Genomic DNA, 18,200 nt, shown 5'->3' with positions numbered 1-18,200 from the left:
TGTTCTATAATTTCCGAGTTGCCTTCTTAAATCTAGTTAACAGACTTATTTTTCCTGTAAATCACATAAAACTGATAGAAATGTTTTAAAAATATAATTTACTAAAGCATACTGAATCAGTGATTCATATTTCAGCCACAGAAATAAGATATTTTATTTTAAATTTAATACAGTGAATGCTTTTATTGGTCGCACCACATGATAAGTGGTCGCTCCAAATGACACGAAGACCTTATATAGTTAAAAATCTATTTAAAGAGATCAATGAACAGTACATTTTATACAAAAAAATATATTTAAACCAGATTTTATACAAATTTCACAGAATTTTCCTGAACATAAACATTTAATAAACTTTTTTTTATAAAAATCACATCACAAACACAAGTGCACCATTTAATTTAACTTGACTTAGAATTTCTTTCTAACAAATAATAATGTTATAGATATAAATTATTTCATAAAAGTATTGTATACAGTTAACATTTGGGGTCAATAGTTTTTTTAATGCTACCTCAACTAAGCTACTTCACTTAACAGATGTTTACATGTTTACAAGACAAAATAACTGAATTTACAGAAAATGACCATCATTCTTCAGAAAAATCCTGCAGGTCCTGCAACTCTGCATATTCCTAAAAACTATCACACATCAAACAGACGTGTGTGTGTGTGTGTGTGTGTGTGTGTGTGTGTGCAATCTGGGAGTGGAGATACACCACAACAATGATTTTTTTAGTTAAGAAACAGAATGGCAATAAAAACACCACTTTAAAAGCAGTATCCAGCTTTATTAAAAGCAAAATCCAAATGGTAGGCTATATGCCATAAAGTAAAACATGTGAAAAATATGTAAAAATCAAAAAACAAAACTGCTATTCATTCACTTCAGTAGACTTAGATTACACTATGACAACATCTATGACTACATCTACAGTAATATAAACCCATTTTTTTTCTAGTAAAACTTTCCCAAAGCCTGATTTAGCCACCATACTGAACGATCTGTAGTTAGGAAGCATGTGTGAGATTTTAAGACGAAATTTCATGAGATTTAAAGTCGGATTCTGTCTGTTTATTTTAATTATAAAGACAAAGTTTCAATAATACCATAATGGATAGTGTTGTAATTTGTAGTTACATCATCTGAAACTGAAAAATCTCTTATCTATATAAAAAACTATTTTAGCTTAATTTTAAGCAATGCATGCAGATATCTAAATAATTGCTTGAGAAGTTATAATTCATGTATTTAACTGTAGCACTTGATTATTCTTGGAGTTAAACCATCCTTATATGTTTTCATGATTGTGCGGGTGGCAGCGGGACTTCAGTTGGAGGGTTTGGATCATGGAGAATCTTTAAATCCCGGCAGAACAGCACTGGTTCTTTACCGAGACCCAGGTTGTACTGCCACAGATATAAAGACTCGTTTGGCTCCAGCTGAAATGAGAGTGTTTCTTCCTCTTCAGTCGCTTCGTTCCAGCTTTCACTTTCAGTGCTGACGTGTGAACCTCCATATTCTGCAGAAAAGGAGAACTGAACCTTCGCAATTAGCTTGGCAAGATCTCCAGTTTCAGCAGTGACTGACGTGGCTATCTTCCAGTTGTGTGTGATCTGGGTCATCTTCTCCTTAGTGTATCCAACCTTTCTATTGATTTTCTTTTGCCATGTCACTGGTGTATTGCTGTCATTAGTTATAGTTTTAATATTCTCCCAAATGCCAAAGGATGGGCCTTTAGTTACGGACAGCCCACCAGGAAGGAAGTTAAGAACATCGGGATGAACAGACTTGACAGCAGTGTGCTGATCATTTCTGAAGTCGATACCGCAGAACTCAACTCCCCAATCTGAGACTGGCTTGAGGAAGTGGCAGTCGTTTGAGTTGCCCCAAAAATAGAGGCCGTTTCTGCAGTCGGGATGGAGCTTGTATTCTACACCATCCGAGTCTTGATTCATGTTTGTTGTTCTTCGGTAAATGCCCTTTTCTTGGAAGATGATGTAAAAATATTCAATGGTTGCGACGTAGTGGTCTCCCCCTCGGCAGTTGGGAGGAAGGCTGAAAACTTCACAATCGCTGTCTGTCTCCAGGTTCTTGACTCTGCGGCAGGAATCGCCCTTGATGATGTAAAAGGAGTGATCTCCACTACCAACGTAATGGTCTCCATTTTGGCAGGAAGGGTGCAGACTGAAAATTGAGATGTCTGAACCTCTATGTAAATCACCTATCTGCATGTAGCAGCCGAGATCAGAGCGGATTATAAAATAGCCATTCGCTCCACAGATGTCAATGCCCTTTGCTTTGGTCTTGGGAATAATGCCTTTCATCGTGCCTGAACCTGCAACACAGAATAAACCAAACATTCATATCACCAAATGACAGCTTATAACAGCTTTATATATGAGGGAGGAAAAAATGAAAGCTAACATAAGATTTTTATTTCAATGCGTTTAATCACCTAGCAGAAGAAGCACTTTTATGTCAAAATGCACCTCTTGAACTTGAGGATGTAAAAAAAAGGTACATTTTTCAGAAAACTAAGTGTCACATTTGGCCTTTGTTTGATTTGGACTATGAGTTGGTTTTCAGTGTTTCCTGATCTGTTTCCTTTGTTGGCATTTGTTTCCTTTGTTACTCATTGCTTGATTATGACATGCACCTGTTTCTCGTTTCCGTTCATTAGTCTATCTTTGTATATTTAGCCCTGTGTTTGTTCTGTTCATTGTCTGATCTCGTCATTACAAAGATGTTGTTCTGTTCGCCGTGTTTTTAGTATTCTGTTATTCTGAAAAGTGTTATTTTGAGATTGTTTTCATTAAAGTATACTGCTTGTGTAGCTGGCGCGGTCTGCACTTCGCTGACTACTGCGTTGTGTTCTGGTACACTGATGACAGGACACTGACTTTCCTCAAGGCACTTTATTCAGCTCAACTGTTCAATTTCAAAGAGAGCAAAAGTTCAGGATTCTATCCTCGAATCAGAATCAGCCTCTCTCAATCAAGTAGAATGCAGACTCAACATTTAAATCACATTCAAAAATCAGAAAATAAAATACAAAAGAATAATTAAACATATCACATTAGGCTCATATATATATATATATATATATATACAGGGCTTGACATTAACACCCGCCAACCCGCCAAATGCGGGTGGATTTTGCTCGTGGCGGGTAACATAGTCACTCCAACTAGCCACTTTGGCGGGTTGAATAATTGTAGTCTTTTCAAAAGGCATCTGAAATAAGTGTGACACTACAACTGAACTCCCATGCGTATTAGGGCTGTCAACGAATATTCTAAATTCGAATATATTCGAATAGTTTTTTAAAAAAGAATTTTGAAGGTGAAAATGAATATTCGAATGTGGGAAAACGCCCGCGGTAGCAGAGGCGTGGCTGTCTGTTTTGCGAGTGGGCGCGCTGCCTGAGGGGTCAGGGACAGGTAACAGGAATAAGCGTTAGCGTTAAACAGAAACATTACTAAAGTGTAGGCTACTGTACTGACTGAATAGATATTGCATGAATAAGGTAGGTTAGATACAGCAGTTTCATGCACTGCTGCAGGCTTCCACTGGTTTGATTATTTGCCGTTTCATGTCAAGTTAAATGTTTAGCACAGCTCGCTCAGAGCGTTCAATGTCGGTTCTATATACTGTAAAACTTCAATTAATGTTAATAACATTTATTTCAATCGCTGAATGAAGCCTGCTATATAAGAGTCGCGACCTTAAATTGCTTGCACAAAACTCTTGATCAGCACTCAACATTTGCTTATAGTTGTTGTTCATTTAAACCGTTATGCGCAGAGAGCGTGACGCCTCATTCGCGCCGCAAGACCACCAGACGCGCGTAAACGCGTCTTTACATTGACTTCAAAATCACTCGCGCCAGACGCTTTATTCGCGTTTGGTGTGAACGCAGCATGAGCATGAGGGTGAGGGCGAGAGAGAGAGAGTGCCTGCGAGTGCGAGTGCGAGTGAGCTAGAGTGAGGTCTGCGGTCTTGGCCATTTGATTTACTTGTTTTTGTGTAGGTATAATACGTTGTCAAATAGCCTATGTTTAAACTTAAATAAACTACCTATGCAAGTAGTTATGTCTCTTTGTATTAATGTGTCCTGTTATTGACGTAATGCGCGTAATTGACAAAATGCGCAACCAGATGTTCGAATAGTTCGAATATAGGCTATGCATGCTATCCATCCTAAATAGTATGTGACATTATTAATTGTCAATACTATTTAGGGCAGATAGGGTGGATAGTATGCACATTGGGACGCAGGGTTTTATGTGTTTTTTTTACATAAAAGGGGGAATATTCGAACGTCATTTTTGAGCAATTTTGAGAGCCCTAATGAGTACATGCACACAGTGTTGCCTTGCGCTTGCGCGCTAGTGACGACAACACAAACGAAGAGACAGCTAGCTGCCCTGCTGGAGGTACGTCGTATGACTTAGGTAAAGTTGGTTTTATATTCGCACATTCACACATTCGCGTTAAAGAACTTTTTCAATTATTTGTTCAATAAAGCACAATTTTGCAAATTCGAAGCAGCTACATGATATTGACAACAAATATTGTAAACTACAACATTTTCTACAATCGATTAAAATGGGCAAGTATTGTTTTAATGGCATACATACCTGTCGAAGGTTCAATGTAGTGCGGTGACCAAGATAGGGACCGTCTAAAAAGTTCATATTGTTTTTCATCGTGTGCAAACAGACAACTACATTTTAGCCAACTGCATGTACCAGCAAATATCTCTCACATTATGTGTTCTGATCCTTTAGCAACAAAACCTGCTTTATAATGATGGTGTTTAAAAAGGTGTTTATGAAATAATAATGAGTGAACCTGTACATGAACTTGTAATTTGGTAATCTGTAGAAAGTGGAAAATCATGAGTAATCTCCTGAACATAGTTAATCGCTTCATTTTACAACTGTTTATATTTATTTATTTATTTATTTGAAATAAAAATGAACAAGAACTGTGTTAGTGTTGTGGTTTTAATAATGACATATGATTTATTTCAAAAGGTTTTGAAAAGCATGAGTCAACCTCAACAAATAAGTTTAAGAAAAATGTTCCAAAGGCTGTAGTGCTTTCCTATTGACCAGACTGACTTACTACAGGTGACATTTTGACAATACCTCCCTTACTGTACATATAATAAACAAATTCGTTTAAGAAAAAATTACAGTAATTCCCCTAGAGTATTTTTTTTATGTTCCAAAGGCTGTAGTGCTTTCCTAGTGACCACACTAACTTACTACAGGTGACATTTTGACAATACCTCCCTTACTGTACATACAATAAACAAATACGTTTAAGAAAAAATTACAGTAATTCCCCTAAAGTATTTTTTTATGTTCCAAAGGCTGTAGTGCTTTCCTATTGACCAGACTGACTTACTACAGGTGACATTTTGACAATACCTCCCTTACTGTACATATAATAAACAAATTCGTTTAAGAAAAAATTACAGTAATTCCCCTAGAGTATTTTTTTTATGTTCCAAAGGCTGTAGTGCTTTCCTAGTGACCACACTAACTTACTACAGGTGACATTTTGACAATACCTCCCTTACTGTACATACAATAAACAAATACGTTTAAGAAAAAATTACAGTAATTCCCCTAAAGTATTTTTTTATGTTCCAAAGGCTGTAGTGCTTTCCTAGTGACCACACTGACTTACTACAGGTGGAATTTTGACAATAACTCCCTTACTGTACATTCAGTATACAAATATTAATAAAAAAAAATTACAGTAATTCCCCTAAAGTATTTTTTCATGTTCCAAAGGCTGTAGTGCTTTCCTAGTGACCACACTGACTTACTACAGGTGAAATTTTGACAATACCTCCCTTACTGTACGTACAATAATCAAATGTGTTTAAGAAAAAAATACAGTAATTCCCCTAAAGTATTTTTTCATGTTCCAAAGGCTGTAGTGCTTTCCTAGTGACCAGACTGACTTACTACAGGTGAAATTTTGACAATACCTCCCTTACTGTACATACAATAAACAAATTCGTTTAAGAAAAAATTACAGTAATTCCCCTAAAGTATTTTTTCATGTTCCAAAGGCTGTAGTGCTTTCCTATTGACCAGACTGACTTACTACAGGTGACATTTTGACAATACCTCCCTTACTGTACATACAATAAACAAATTTGTTTAAGAAAAAATTACAGTAATTCTCCTAAAGTATTTTTTTATGTTCCAAAGGCTGTAGTGCTTTCCTAGTGACCAGACTGACTTACTACAGGTGAAATTTTGACAATAACTCCTTTACTGTACAATTATAAAATATATTTATGTAATAAACATGATTACATGTGTTTATTACATATGTTTATGTAATAAACTGTAATTCACCTATAGTGTTTTATATATATATATATATATATATATATATATATATATATATATATATATATTCCAATGGTTGTAGTGCTTTCCTAGTGACCACACTGACTTACTACAGGTGAAATATTTCCAATACCTACCTTACTGTCAGTATAGTACAATCATATTGTTATGAAGAAATTATTTGAATTTTACCTTTTTCCATGTTCCAGAGGTTATAGTATGTTCCTAGTGATCACTCTACTCAATTAATTTTGATAAATGTAATAGGTAAAAGTAGGTATTAGAACTGCTGTTTCTTGTACAACAATTTACTGTATTTCACTGAATAAAAAAATTCAGATATTTTAGGTTAATCATATTTTCAACGTTATAAATAAGCAACACCCTTATTGTAATGATTCAAGTTAAGTTTTTGTTATGAAGTCCTGAAGAAGTGGATTCTGGAACACACTGCTGCTTCAATGTATATCTAATGAGTGATTATAATCAAGGTATTAATCAATAGTTTTCCTTCTAAATATCAAATGAGTTGAATGACTTCTCTAGGCTTATGAGATTTTACTTTGTTATAGAAATTACCACTGTGATTATCGAAAATTTTATTTCATGTATCCTTTAAATGTCTGTATTTGATATCTGAGGTGTAACATAAGGGTCTGGCCCATGCCAGGAATGCAGTAACAGTGTTTGCTCATTTAGCCTGGCTTCCAGAGATGAAATATGGACTTCTTTAACACGTGTCACTACATCCATCTGCTTTTCTAGGCTACCCTGATAGCAATGGTCTCAGGAGTCATTGAAACCTACAGTTGAGAGACCATTTCTTAGTTAAAGTCTTTACTTTACAGTTAGATTTAAAGTATCCTCTCCTTGAGAGAAAGAACATGTTATCTTAATGTTTTGAGAAGACTCTCCTCCTCACCAAATCCAATCTTGAAGAAACTGTGTCTGTGTTTGTTAGTATTCTTGGTTACAGGTTAAGGAACAAGTGGAAATATAGCTGCAAGCAGTGATACGGGGCCAAGCCCCTGAAGCAGCAGTAAGAGCAGGAAGAGTAAAAACAGCTGAAATTGAAGAAAAAAGAGCTGGTTTAGAAGTATAGGTGAAAATGAACTCAAAATGAACAGAAGTTCAGTTGAGAATGAACATAGAATGAACAAGACATACATTAATCCGAGAGGAAGAAAGATTAGTACAACGTTGAATAATAAAGGAATCGACATGTCACAACATTACACACAATTCTTTTAAATCATCCCAAGCGGGGCTCGAACCCTTTATCTCTGGGTCAGATACCTGTCACTCATATCATTGCGCCACTGGAAAGTTGCCTTTTTGGCAAGATGAAGAAGGTCCAATAGTTCAAGTGAAAAGATATTCAAAATGAATAATTTTTGTATAAATTTGCTGCATGTTGTATTTATCGAGTTCATTCACATATAGACACCATGTCTGGAACAGAAGCAACTTTTCTACCACTTAAGGCCACAATACCTCTCGCAGTCTGGGAATGTGCCACACAGGATTCAAACTCACAACCGGAATGGTTCAGGGCTCATGGCATGTGGTTTAGCAGCTTGTGCCACTCAGTTGACGCTGTTTTACCAAGCTGCCAAGGAGAGGCTTAAGTGTAAGAATGAGCACACAAAAGCATGTTAACCAGATTAGTTAAGTTAGCAAGCTAAGTTAGCTTAATGATAATGTAGTTTATGGTTAGCCTGGTAGCTGAAGAGCCACATTAGAAAGATCTGGTTAGCATGCTAACCAATTACCATGCTAAGCTAACTATCATAAGGCAACAAATACAGGTCAAATTTTGAAACAAATCTATCGGGAACGGTAGCAAAAATAAAAAATCTGTTCAGTCACTTCTGTGTGGCTCGGTCCAAAGATCATCTGAGGCAATTTTTGTAACAATTTAACCAAATTTGAATGAGGAGTAACACAAAAAATTGAACACCGTACTTTTCAAAATGGCCACTACTGTAATGGGCAGAGTCTTATTGTAAGATATTGATTGTGATCACCATAATGAGTGTAATCAGGTGTACTAAGTTTTATTTTACATCTATTTGCATTCACATCTAGATCAAAGGGTTCAAAAGCAATAACCCTTTTAATGTTGAATTTTTAAACTGGTGGTGGCGCTATAGAGTTGTTCCTAGATGCAAAAATTGGTCCAATTACTATTCATTACAATCACTACAAGTGTGGAAGGTCACGACGTGCCTAAATTCAGGGTCCTAATGTCAGCCCCATAATTGATGGAGATATGCTTCAGTCTATCTATGTGTAGAAAATGTGTGATTATTTATTAGCCAATCAGAATCATTCAACCTGAAGCAATGACAAAGCTTAGACCTTGGTGAAGGGTATAATTGCTGTGATTTTTGTAAATGTAAGGGGAAGCGGCCTACTTTTGATCTCTGGAGTAATCACTCCTTGTGATTCTTGAAGCTGACTTCTGCCTGATGAAACTGCAAACTATCTTCAGTAAAATTTCCTTTAATTTATTATAATTCTCACTCTTGTCTTAAATTGACTGCACTTCTAACTCCTGATCTTAATAAATCATATCTGGTCCTTTAGTCTTTAACTGTAAGTCCCTAAATACATATATACTGCAGTAATCCATATTGCAACAAGGACAATAAAGCAGCAGTTTCAGCAGATATTCTTTAATGATGTTCCACTGTTTAAGGTACACAGTGAGCACAACCATTGGGCATCTTTTCCAGGTAGCTTGTCTGGTGATAGTCCAATGCAGCATACACTGGGTACCATCTTTGGCACTGTTCACATTAATGTGTGTTAACCAATTACACAATTCAATAAATAAATATTAAATAACATGTTCAATTGCTTAAATATTTTTGTTTACCCAAAGTAGTCCTGACTGAAAACATTTGAAAAAAACTGTATTCAAACACACACATTTGTTTTACTTAAACTTTTGTCACTTCACTAAAAGAAAATATATTAAAGTGAAAAGCTCTTGACAAAACAATCAGTTAAAGGGTTTATGATAATATAAGAACAACTTAAACCAAGAGAGGATCAACAACAGCAAAATTTTGAAGAAGTGAAATTGAAATATTACTCTAACCACGAGGAATTAATTATAATAACTTTTATGTATAATCCTAGTGGTATTCCATGAACAATTAGAAAGATAATAGAAAAAAAACAGTGCACTGTACAGTATCTTGAATGCCTCCATGATCTTGTTGTTCATTATCTGTCAGATTTGCTGCACCAATCCGTACAGGTTCAGTTACTACTGTTAATAATAATGTAGCCCTTATTAATGTACTACAACCTTAAACAAACAAACCCCTTTTTAGTGAATTACAGTTATTATATATATATTATTATGTAAAACAGTATTATTAGGTATTGTCAAAATTCCACCTGTAGTAAGTCAGTGTGGTCACTAGGAAAGCACTACAGCCTTTGGAATATATATAAAAAACACTATAGGTGAATTACAGTTTATTACATAAACATATGTAATAAACACATGTAATAATGTTTATTACATACAAAATTTGATAATTGTACAGTAAGGGAGGTATTGTCAAAATTTCACCTGTAGTAAGTCAGTCTGGTCACTAGGAAAGCACTACAGCCTTTGGAACATGAAAAAATACTTTAGGGGAATTACTGTAATTTTTTCTTGAACTTATTAGTTTATTGTACGTACAGTAAGGGAGTTATTGTCAAAATGTCACCTGTAGTAAGTCAGTCTGGTCACTAGGAAAGCACTACAGCCTTTGGAACAGGAACAAATACTTTAGGGGAATTACTGTAATTTTTTCTTAAACTTATTTGATTATTGTACGTACAGTAAAGAAGGAATTGTCAAAATTTCACCTGTAGTAAGTCAGTCTGGTCACTAGGAAAGCACTACAGCCTTTGGAACATGAAAAAATACTTTAGTGGAATTACTGTCATTTTTTCTTAAATACATTTGATTATTGTACGTACAGTAAGGAAGGTATTGTCAAAATTTCACCTGTAGTAAGTCAGTCTGGTCACTAGGAAAGCACTACAGCCTTTGAAACATGAAAAAATACTTTAGGGGAATTACTGTATTTTTTTTTAAATACATTTGTTTATTGTACGTACAGTAAGGGAGTTATTGTCAAAATTTCACCTGTAGTAAGTCAGTGTGGTCAATAGGAAAGCACTACAGCCTTTGGAACAGGAAAAAATACTTTAGGGGAATTACTGTAATTTTTTCTTAAACTTATTTGTTTATTGTACGTACAGTAAGGGAGTTATTGTCAAAATTTCACCTGTAGTAAGTCAGTCTGGTCACTAGGAAAGCACTACAGCCTTTGGAACACGAAAAAATACTTTAGGGGAATTACTGTAATTTTTTCTTAAATACATTTGATTATTGTACGTACAGTAAGGAAGGTATTGTCAAAATTTCACCTGTAGTAAGTCAGTCTGGTCACTAGGAAAGCACTACAGCCTTTGGAATATATATAAAAAACACTATAGGTGAATTACAGTTTATTACATAAACATATGTAATAAACACATGTAATAATGTTTATTACATACAAAATTTGATAATTGTACAGTAAGGGAGGTATTGTCAAAATTTCACCTGTAGTAAGTCAGTCTGGTCACTAGGAAAGCACTACAGCCTTTGGAACAGGAACAAATACTTTAGGGGAATTACTGTAATTTTTTCTTAAACTTATTTGATTATTGTACGTACAGTAAAGAAGGAATTGTCAAAATTTCACCTGTAGTAAGTCAGTCTGGTCACTAGGAAAGCACTACAGCCTTTGAAACATGAAAAAATACTTTAGGGGAATTACTGTATTTTTTTTTAAAATACATTTGTTTATTGTACGTACAGTAAGGGAGTTATTGTCAAAATTTCACCTGTAGTAAGTCAGTGTGGTCAATAGGAAAGCACTACAGCCTTTGGAACAGGAAAAAATACTTTAGGGGAATTACTGTAATTTTTTCTTAAACTTATTTGTTTATTGTACGTACAGTAAGGGAGTTATTGTCAAAATTTCACCTGTAGTAAGTCAGTCTGGTCAATAGGAAAGCACTACAGCCTTTGGAACACGAAAAAATACTTTAGGGGAATTACTGTAATTTTTTCTTAAATACATTTGATTATTGTACGTACAGTAAGGAAGGTATTGTCAAAATTTCACCTGTAGTAAGTCAGTCTGGTCACTAGGAAAGCACTACAGCCTTTGGAACAGGAACAAATACTTTAGGGGAATTACTGTAATTTTTTCTTAAACTTATTTGATTATTGTACGTACAGTAAAGAAGGAATTGTCAAAATTTCACCTGTAGTAAGTCAGTCTGGTCACTAGGAAAGCACAACAGCCTTTGGAACATGAAAAAATACTTTAGTGGAATTACTGTAATTTTTTCTTAAATACATTTGATTATTGTACGTACAGTAAGGAAGGTATTGTCAAAATTTCACCTGTAGTAAGTCAGTCTGGTCAGTAGGAACATACTACAACCTTTGCAACATGAAAAAATCCCTTTGGTGAATTACTGTAACTTTTACATAAAACATTTTTGCGTACTGTATGTACAATAGCCTACACAAAAGTCCACTAAAGCAGTCTAGGTGAATACACAGCAAATATCAAACCCGAAACTATTTTTACCCGGGATGTTTATTTTTTTAAACTTGACTATGTTCATGGTGCTGTCCACGTATGTGGTCCTGAAGGTCCTACATGATCAAGTCTGCAACTTGGGTAAAGTTGCTTTTTATATTCGCTTTGCATATTTGCGGAGTTCCGCGTTCAATATCTCGTGAGCTGAATATTGTTACTACACAAATAACATTGTTTTAATATTTTAATCTCCTCAAAACGAGCTTTCCTTCGGGTTTGTACTTTGCAGATGGTCCCTTCTTAGCAGCCTGCGCATAGAGATCAATGTATTTCGTCCAGTGCGAAGGAAAGATCGTTTTGAGGAAAATTATGTTGTAGCTTCTGGTGTTTTATCTGTAGTTATATGTGATAGGTGTTTTCTGTAGCAACAACGTTTAGTTCACGAGTTATTGAACGCGGAAGTCCGCGAATGTGCGAATATAAAACCAACTTTACCTAAGTCGTCGTATGCCAGTGGAGCTATGTGGCGACATAATACATAATACATGGTTTTATTTAAAAAAAAAAAGCTTTACACACAACCTTATCAGAGCTAATGATATTTATGTAGTCTTGATTTGGTTGTGTACAGTGGTTTTACATTTAAATGGGTTGTAAATCTAGTTCAAGTAAATTTTAGCACGCCATAGTCAACTTTTATCAGGTAATTTCACAACAACAAAAATGTGGCTAGTAAAAATGCTGTGTGGCAAGTAACTTTGGAAAACCACTAGCCACATTGGCTAGTGAGCAAAAAAGTTAATGTCAAGCCCTGTAATGTGTATGTGTCATATTGCATGTTATCTCTGTTCAACACTCTGGGATTTTAGCTCTTACATTAACATTATTCAACATGAAATAAACTATCTTTTCAATAGTTAATACATACATACAGTAATATGCACGAAGCAACACGTACATGCTTTAAATCTGGGCTTTTCAGTGTCATTGAACATTAATCAATACAAGAAAACTTTTTAAATGAACACATTATATTCATAACCTGGGGCCTCATGTACAAAGACTTGCGTTGAATTCATACTAAAACATTGCGTACGGACAAAGCTGTAAATGTGCGTACGCACAAAAAAATCCAGATGTATGAATCTCTGCGTACGAAGGATCCCACGCACATTCTCTTTGTACATCCCAATTAACGTAAAATTGAGCGCACATGCACGAGCACAACGCCCCACCCAGTCTCCTCCCTTAATTAAACTAATTTAAATATGGTAATGAGTCCACTTTGGCAAAAGAAAACAGTAAGAAAATGACGGCAAGAAATGAAACTTTACAGAAAGTGAATTGGAGGTGCTACTATCGGAGGTAGAAACGAAAAAAAAAATTATTTGGAACTTTGTCCTCCGGAATTAATAACAAAAGGAAAAAAATATGAGTGGGAGAGTTTGGCTGATGCCGTCAATGCGGTGGGATCTGAAAGTAGACTGAGTACATTTGAGACACTTTTTGCGTTTTGATTTTTCACACAAAAATAGACATTGAAAAGAAGTGAATTTCCACATGACACGCCACATGATTACATTAGCTTGTAGACTAAGATATTATCAATCAATAATACCCACAAGTAGTTTTTATTTTAAATATAAGGTGTTTTTTGTCTCAACTTTGTCTCTCAACTGTACCCATATGTGGTACACTTGAGACAGTGCATGGTACAGTTGAGAGACCCATTTCTAATGTCGTGAAGGTAACTAACCATTCATGGTAAATATAAAAAATAAAGACAAATAGAAAAGAAAATAACAATTGGGCAACATTTTTGTTTATTCATCCATTTATATTCATTCATTTTATTTAAATTAGCACTGGTTAAAATGTATAAAGCAGGAACAAGATATGTAACAATATTTATTTATAATACACAGTTTAAATATCACACATATCAAATTGTATTTTCATTTGCGTCCTATGCTGGCTATATGATTGCTGGCTGAACAACTAAACAGTGTGTTTCCTAATAGAACTCTATCGGGGCTACAGTAGATACATGTGTGTCTCAACTATCCTCCGCTGGCCACCTCGCACATTTCTCTAGATTTTGCAATTACCTTGCATGACACAATACCATGAAATATGCCAGTTTTTAGGGCACAGAATAACGTTTGTGGTGATACCAGTTACGTTTAACAGTCACATAAGGATAATAAGCTATTCATTGTGGAGAGTGCATGGTGAAGTGAACATCATATCTTAGAAAAAAATAGTTTTTCCGATTTCTTCGGATCGGAGATGTGTCCGTTGTTCAAATTTCCCACGATCAAAGAGGACACTAATACGCACGTGCACAGCAAAAATACAACTTGTTATTTAAGCAAGTTATTTAAGGTGTCTCAACTGTACACAGTCTACTCTAAATTACCTTAAAAAGAAATGGTCTGATATAAAGGTGGACATTAAAACTAAAGCTGCCATAGAATAAGGGTTGTATCATTTTGCATAATATGCTTTTATATGTTCTTACTTAATTGCATAATTGATAGAATATTTTCATAAGGCTCGTGTGACAATATATGTCATTTATTTTATAAATTGCAAATTAATAGCAATGTTTCCCACAGGTGGCGATAGACTTGTAGAACAATTCGTTGTGTAATGTTTGCAACTTCACTTCATTGCCTGTAAGAGTCGCCAACGGACAAAAACAGTGAGAAATATACGTACGCCAGACATGAAATTGGCGTGGAGGAACGCACATTCTCGCGTTAATTTCACTGATAGTACATACGACCGTGAGCGTGAAAGCTGGCGTACGCAAGATTGATACATGAGGCCCCTGGTAATCGCTCTCAGACATGACTGAAACAGCTGAGCCTGTGTCCAGCTCCATTTTTACTGCCTGGCCATTTAGTTTAGGCGTGAGCCAGATGGCCTGTTTGTCTTTTCCGCTCAGACTGAACAGTTCCAAACTGGCCAATGCATCCTCGCTGTCACATCATCAAGTTTATGCATGTTTTTCTTGTCACTGAGAGATCTCTGATCTTTCTCAGTCCCCTTTGCCTTGCCACTGTGACAAACTCGTTGAATGTGCCCAGTTTTGTGACATTGTCTACACTCTTCATTTTTAAATCTGCATTGAGACGGGAGATGAGAAAAGTTTCTGCAAAGAAAACAGGGCGTCTAGTTTATTCTGCTTATTGTTGACAGTTTATTCACACTTCCAGCCTTTATGTCACTTTGTAATTCCAGAGCGTCTTTTGCTGCAGTTTCCATTGAAATGGCGATCTCCACTGCTCGTTTAAACGTCAGATCTGGCTCAGTCAACAGTCTCTTTTGATGCATGAAGTAAAACACAAGACGAGATGACTATGCAGACTCACATCAGGCTTTACTGAACAGTTCGGAAAAACAGAAATCCAGACAGAACCAAAACAACCCAGAGCGAGCATTCTGAACAGACCTCAATAATGGAACAAAGATATCTGCCCTGCTAGGCAGATATACAACACAGGATGTCCTCATTCAACTACAAATACAAATTCACAAATACAAATTCAAATTCAAATTCACACAATACTGATAATCACAGTGATAAGCATTAGGAGTGTTTGGAGAGCGGTCAGCAGGTTAAATGTCCTTACGGTCACTGCACATGCCTTTATAATCAGCAAAAGTCTATAGCACAGGGGTCAGGAACCTTTTTTGATAAGAGCCACAGTAAAAAGAATATAACATTAAATAAAATAAAAAGTTTTTTAATTACATTTAAATAATGGTACCTTTATTAGGTCTGTAAACAACTAAAAACAAACCAAAAATAACAAGTTGCAATAAGGAATTAATTTTGCAGTGATTTCACTGGGAGTTTGAGTTACCACCTGAGGAGCATAAATCCTCACCTGTGTGTGTGTGTGTGTGTGTGTGTGTGTGTGTGTGTGTGTGTGTGTGAGTGTGTGTGTGTGTCCCTCCCCATGCCAAATACGCAATAAACATTACTCCCTCTAATTGTAAGTGTTTTCTTCTTCATTTTTCCATTAGGATCGGTGAATAAAAACAAACTCGAGATTTTACACAAATGATGATAATTCACTTTCACTTTCAGTAAGACACAGTTCCAAAAGTGTGTTTTATTTAATTTTAAACCATGCGTGACAAATAAGACAATAATAGGCTGTAATTCAAGCCCTGGCCGTGGTTTTTTTTTTTTTCACGTAAAATGGCAATTAAAAACCCTGCAGTGGTGAAAAGTGGGGGAAACAGATATTATGTCGATCTATAGCAAATATTATTATTTATGTGCTCGAGCGTATTTAAGTAATAAATATTCATATCCCTTCTCTGTTGGGTATTTTAATTAATTTTTGAAGTAGGCTACTGTTATATTGCACAGATTTACAGCAGTGCTTTTTTTTAATAGTTAGGCTACAGCTATATTCATATTTGAAGCTATTTTTATCCCGTACACGCAGATTATAACATGAACACACAATGTGGGGGTGGATTAATAAATAATTAGATTTTAAATACCTGATGTCACAGTCACAGATTAACCGGTGATGTTAACCGGCTGACAGCCTATTAGAAAACAGTAACCTTTAAAAACTATAACATAGGCCTATACAGAACCAGTATAGGCCCTGGCCCTCATATTTTATTAACAGGTAAACAACAAGGAAAATGAGTTTGCCAATCAACATTTTATTTGCACTTTGTGCCAAAAAATTCAAGCATTGGAGAACAAATCTCGTAAAAAATAAAATAAAAAAATAAACAACAAAAAACTGTCGTGCTTTAAATTTTAAAGTCAGCTGCTTGCGTTCGGGTTTGTCCGATGTCTTCATTTAATACAGTGAATTATCAGAATTTGCGTAAAATTCTGAGTTTGAGCTGATCCACCGATCCTGATGGAAATATGAAGAAGCCAAGTGAATGACGCGCTAATGTAAAACAGCACTACTAGCCTGAAGTCACCAAGCGTTCGTTTTTTAAACAATAACTTCATCTATTCTGTGTCTTAAGTACAATAAAACATTAGTCAATAGATCTTAACTAAAATTACCATGGTAAACCGATAATAAGATACGATTAGACTTAGCATTTAATAGTTCTTTAATACAGCCAAATCATTCACAAAATAGTACATAAAGGAATGCGCATGCTCAGGCTTGAATCGTCTAGGCCAATTAGATTGCTGTAAAATAAACCAATTAAATTGGGGGTGGGCGGAGCGACACGTGTAGCCCCTCCCCATCGTCCAGACTGCCCTCTGGGGCTCATCCCGAGAGACACGAGCGCACCAGAGGGAACATTCAGCCTTTGTGGTCGGATTTTGAAGAAGAGACATTCTGTTCTTGCATGTACGCATGTTAAAAAAGATTTCATTTTGCAGTATAGCAAGTAAGCCAACAGTTTTTGTTTATTCATATTTTTGGCTTCACCTGTAGGTTTGAGTGACAGATGTCATATTTAATTTAGCCTATTTTTCTCTGTGACATTTTTCCAGTGTTGATAGTATCATAAGACAAATGACAAATACAATTATTTTATAACCAAGATATTTATAATCCCCAAATCACTTTCTGATGTGTTTTACACCATAGTTAACTGAAGTTTAATGACTGGATGTAAAGTAAACCTCAAACACTAGCATACCTTATATTCTTCTAAGGAACTTTATGGTTACTATCTCCTATCCTCTGTATTTTATATTCAATATCTTCTTCTGACTTAAATATTCAATTTCTACTTTATTGGATTAATTACTAGTTAGCATATTTATAAGGTCTGTAATACAAAATAACATTGGCTCCAGAAAACAGGTGTTCAAATGAACTGTGAGTCCACAAGTGCTCAGTATTAGAAACATACTAACCTGTTGGACTGTAGCCGGAGTCAGAAGAGCAGCTTCTCCTCGATCGAGTCTGAGAGATGTTTGTCTGACAGATTTCTGTCTTATATAAAGCTCTTCAGAGGGCTGGACAAACACACACAAGCCTCAACAGACCCGTCAGTGCAATGCTTCATTCAGGTGAAAGGTATTTGGCTCTGTTCCAGTTTTCTCTATATGCAAATTTCTCTACTATGTACAAAGTTCACACTACAGATTTTTAAGAGTGAAATGTAAGCAGTTTTTCCAGCACTTTCGAGCAGTGACTGCCAGTGCTTTGCAAGGACAAGACCTGACAAAGAACCTGACAAAGATCTCATGAA

The 18,200-nt window shown here is 35.5% G+C and overlaps 1 protein-coding gene across 1 annotated transcript; it reads right to left on the bottom strand.

Annotated features, from left to right (window-relative positions):
- Window positions 1–376: 376 nt before the first annotated feature.
- LOC311298802 (uncharacterized protein) lies at window positions 377–17,998 on the bottom strand. The gene is made up of 2 exons (XM_084422060.1): window positions 17,863–17,998; window positions 377–2,339 (listed from the first exon to the last, which is right to left on the bottom strand). The coding sequence occupies exon 2, from the start codon at window positions 2,326–2,328 to the stop codon at window positions 1,303–1,305; it is 1,026 nt and encodes a 341-aa protein (XP_084278186.1). The 5' UTR covers window positions 2,329–2,339; window positions 17,863–17,998; the 3' UTR covers window positions 377–1,302.
- Window positions 17,999–18,200: the final 202 nt, after the last annotated feature.

Source organism: Rutilus rutilus, assembly GCF_951802725.1.
Source record: "Rutilus rutilus genome assembly, chromosome: 10".
In the NCBI taxonomy this organism is placed as follows: Eukaryota; Metazoa; Chordata; class Actinopteri; order Cypriniformes; family Leuciscidae; genus Rutilus; species Rutilus rutilus.
The sequence above is the reverse complement of the archived record's forward strand: the minus strand, read 5'-3'. Positions and strand labels throughout refer to the sequence as shown.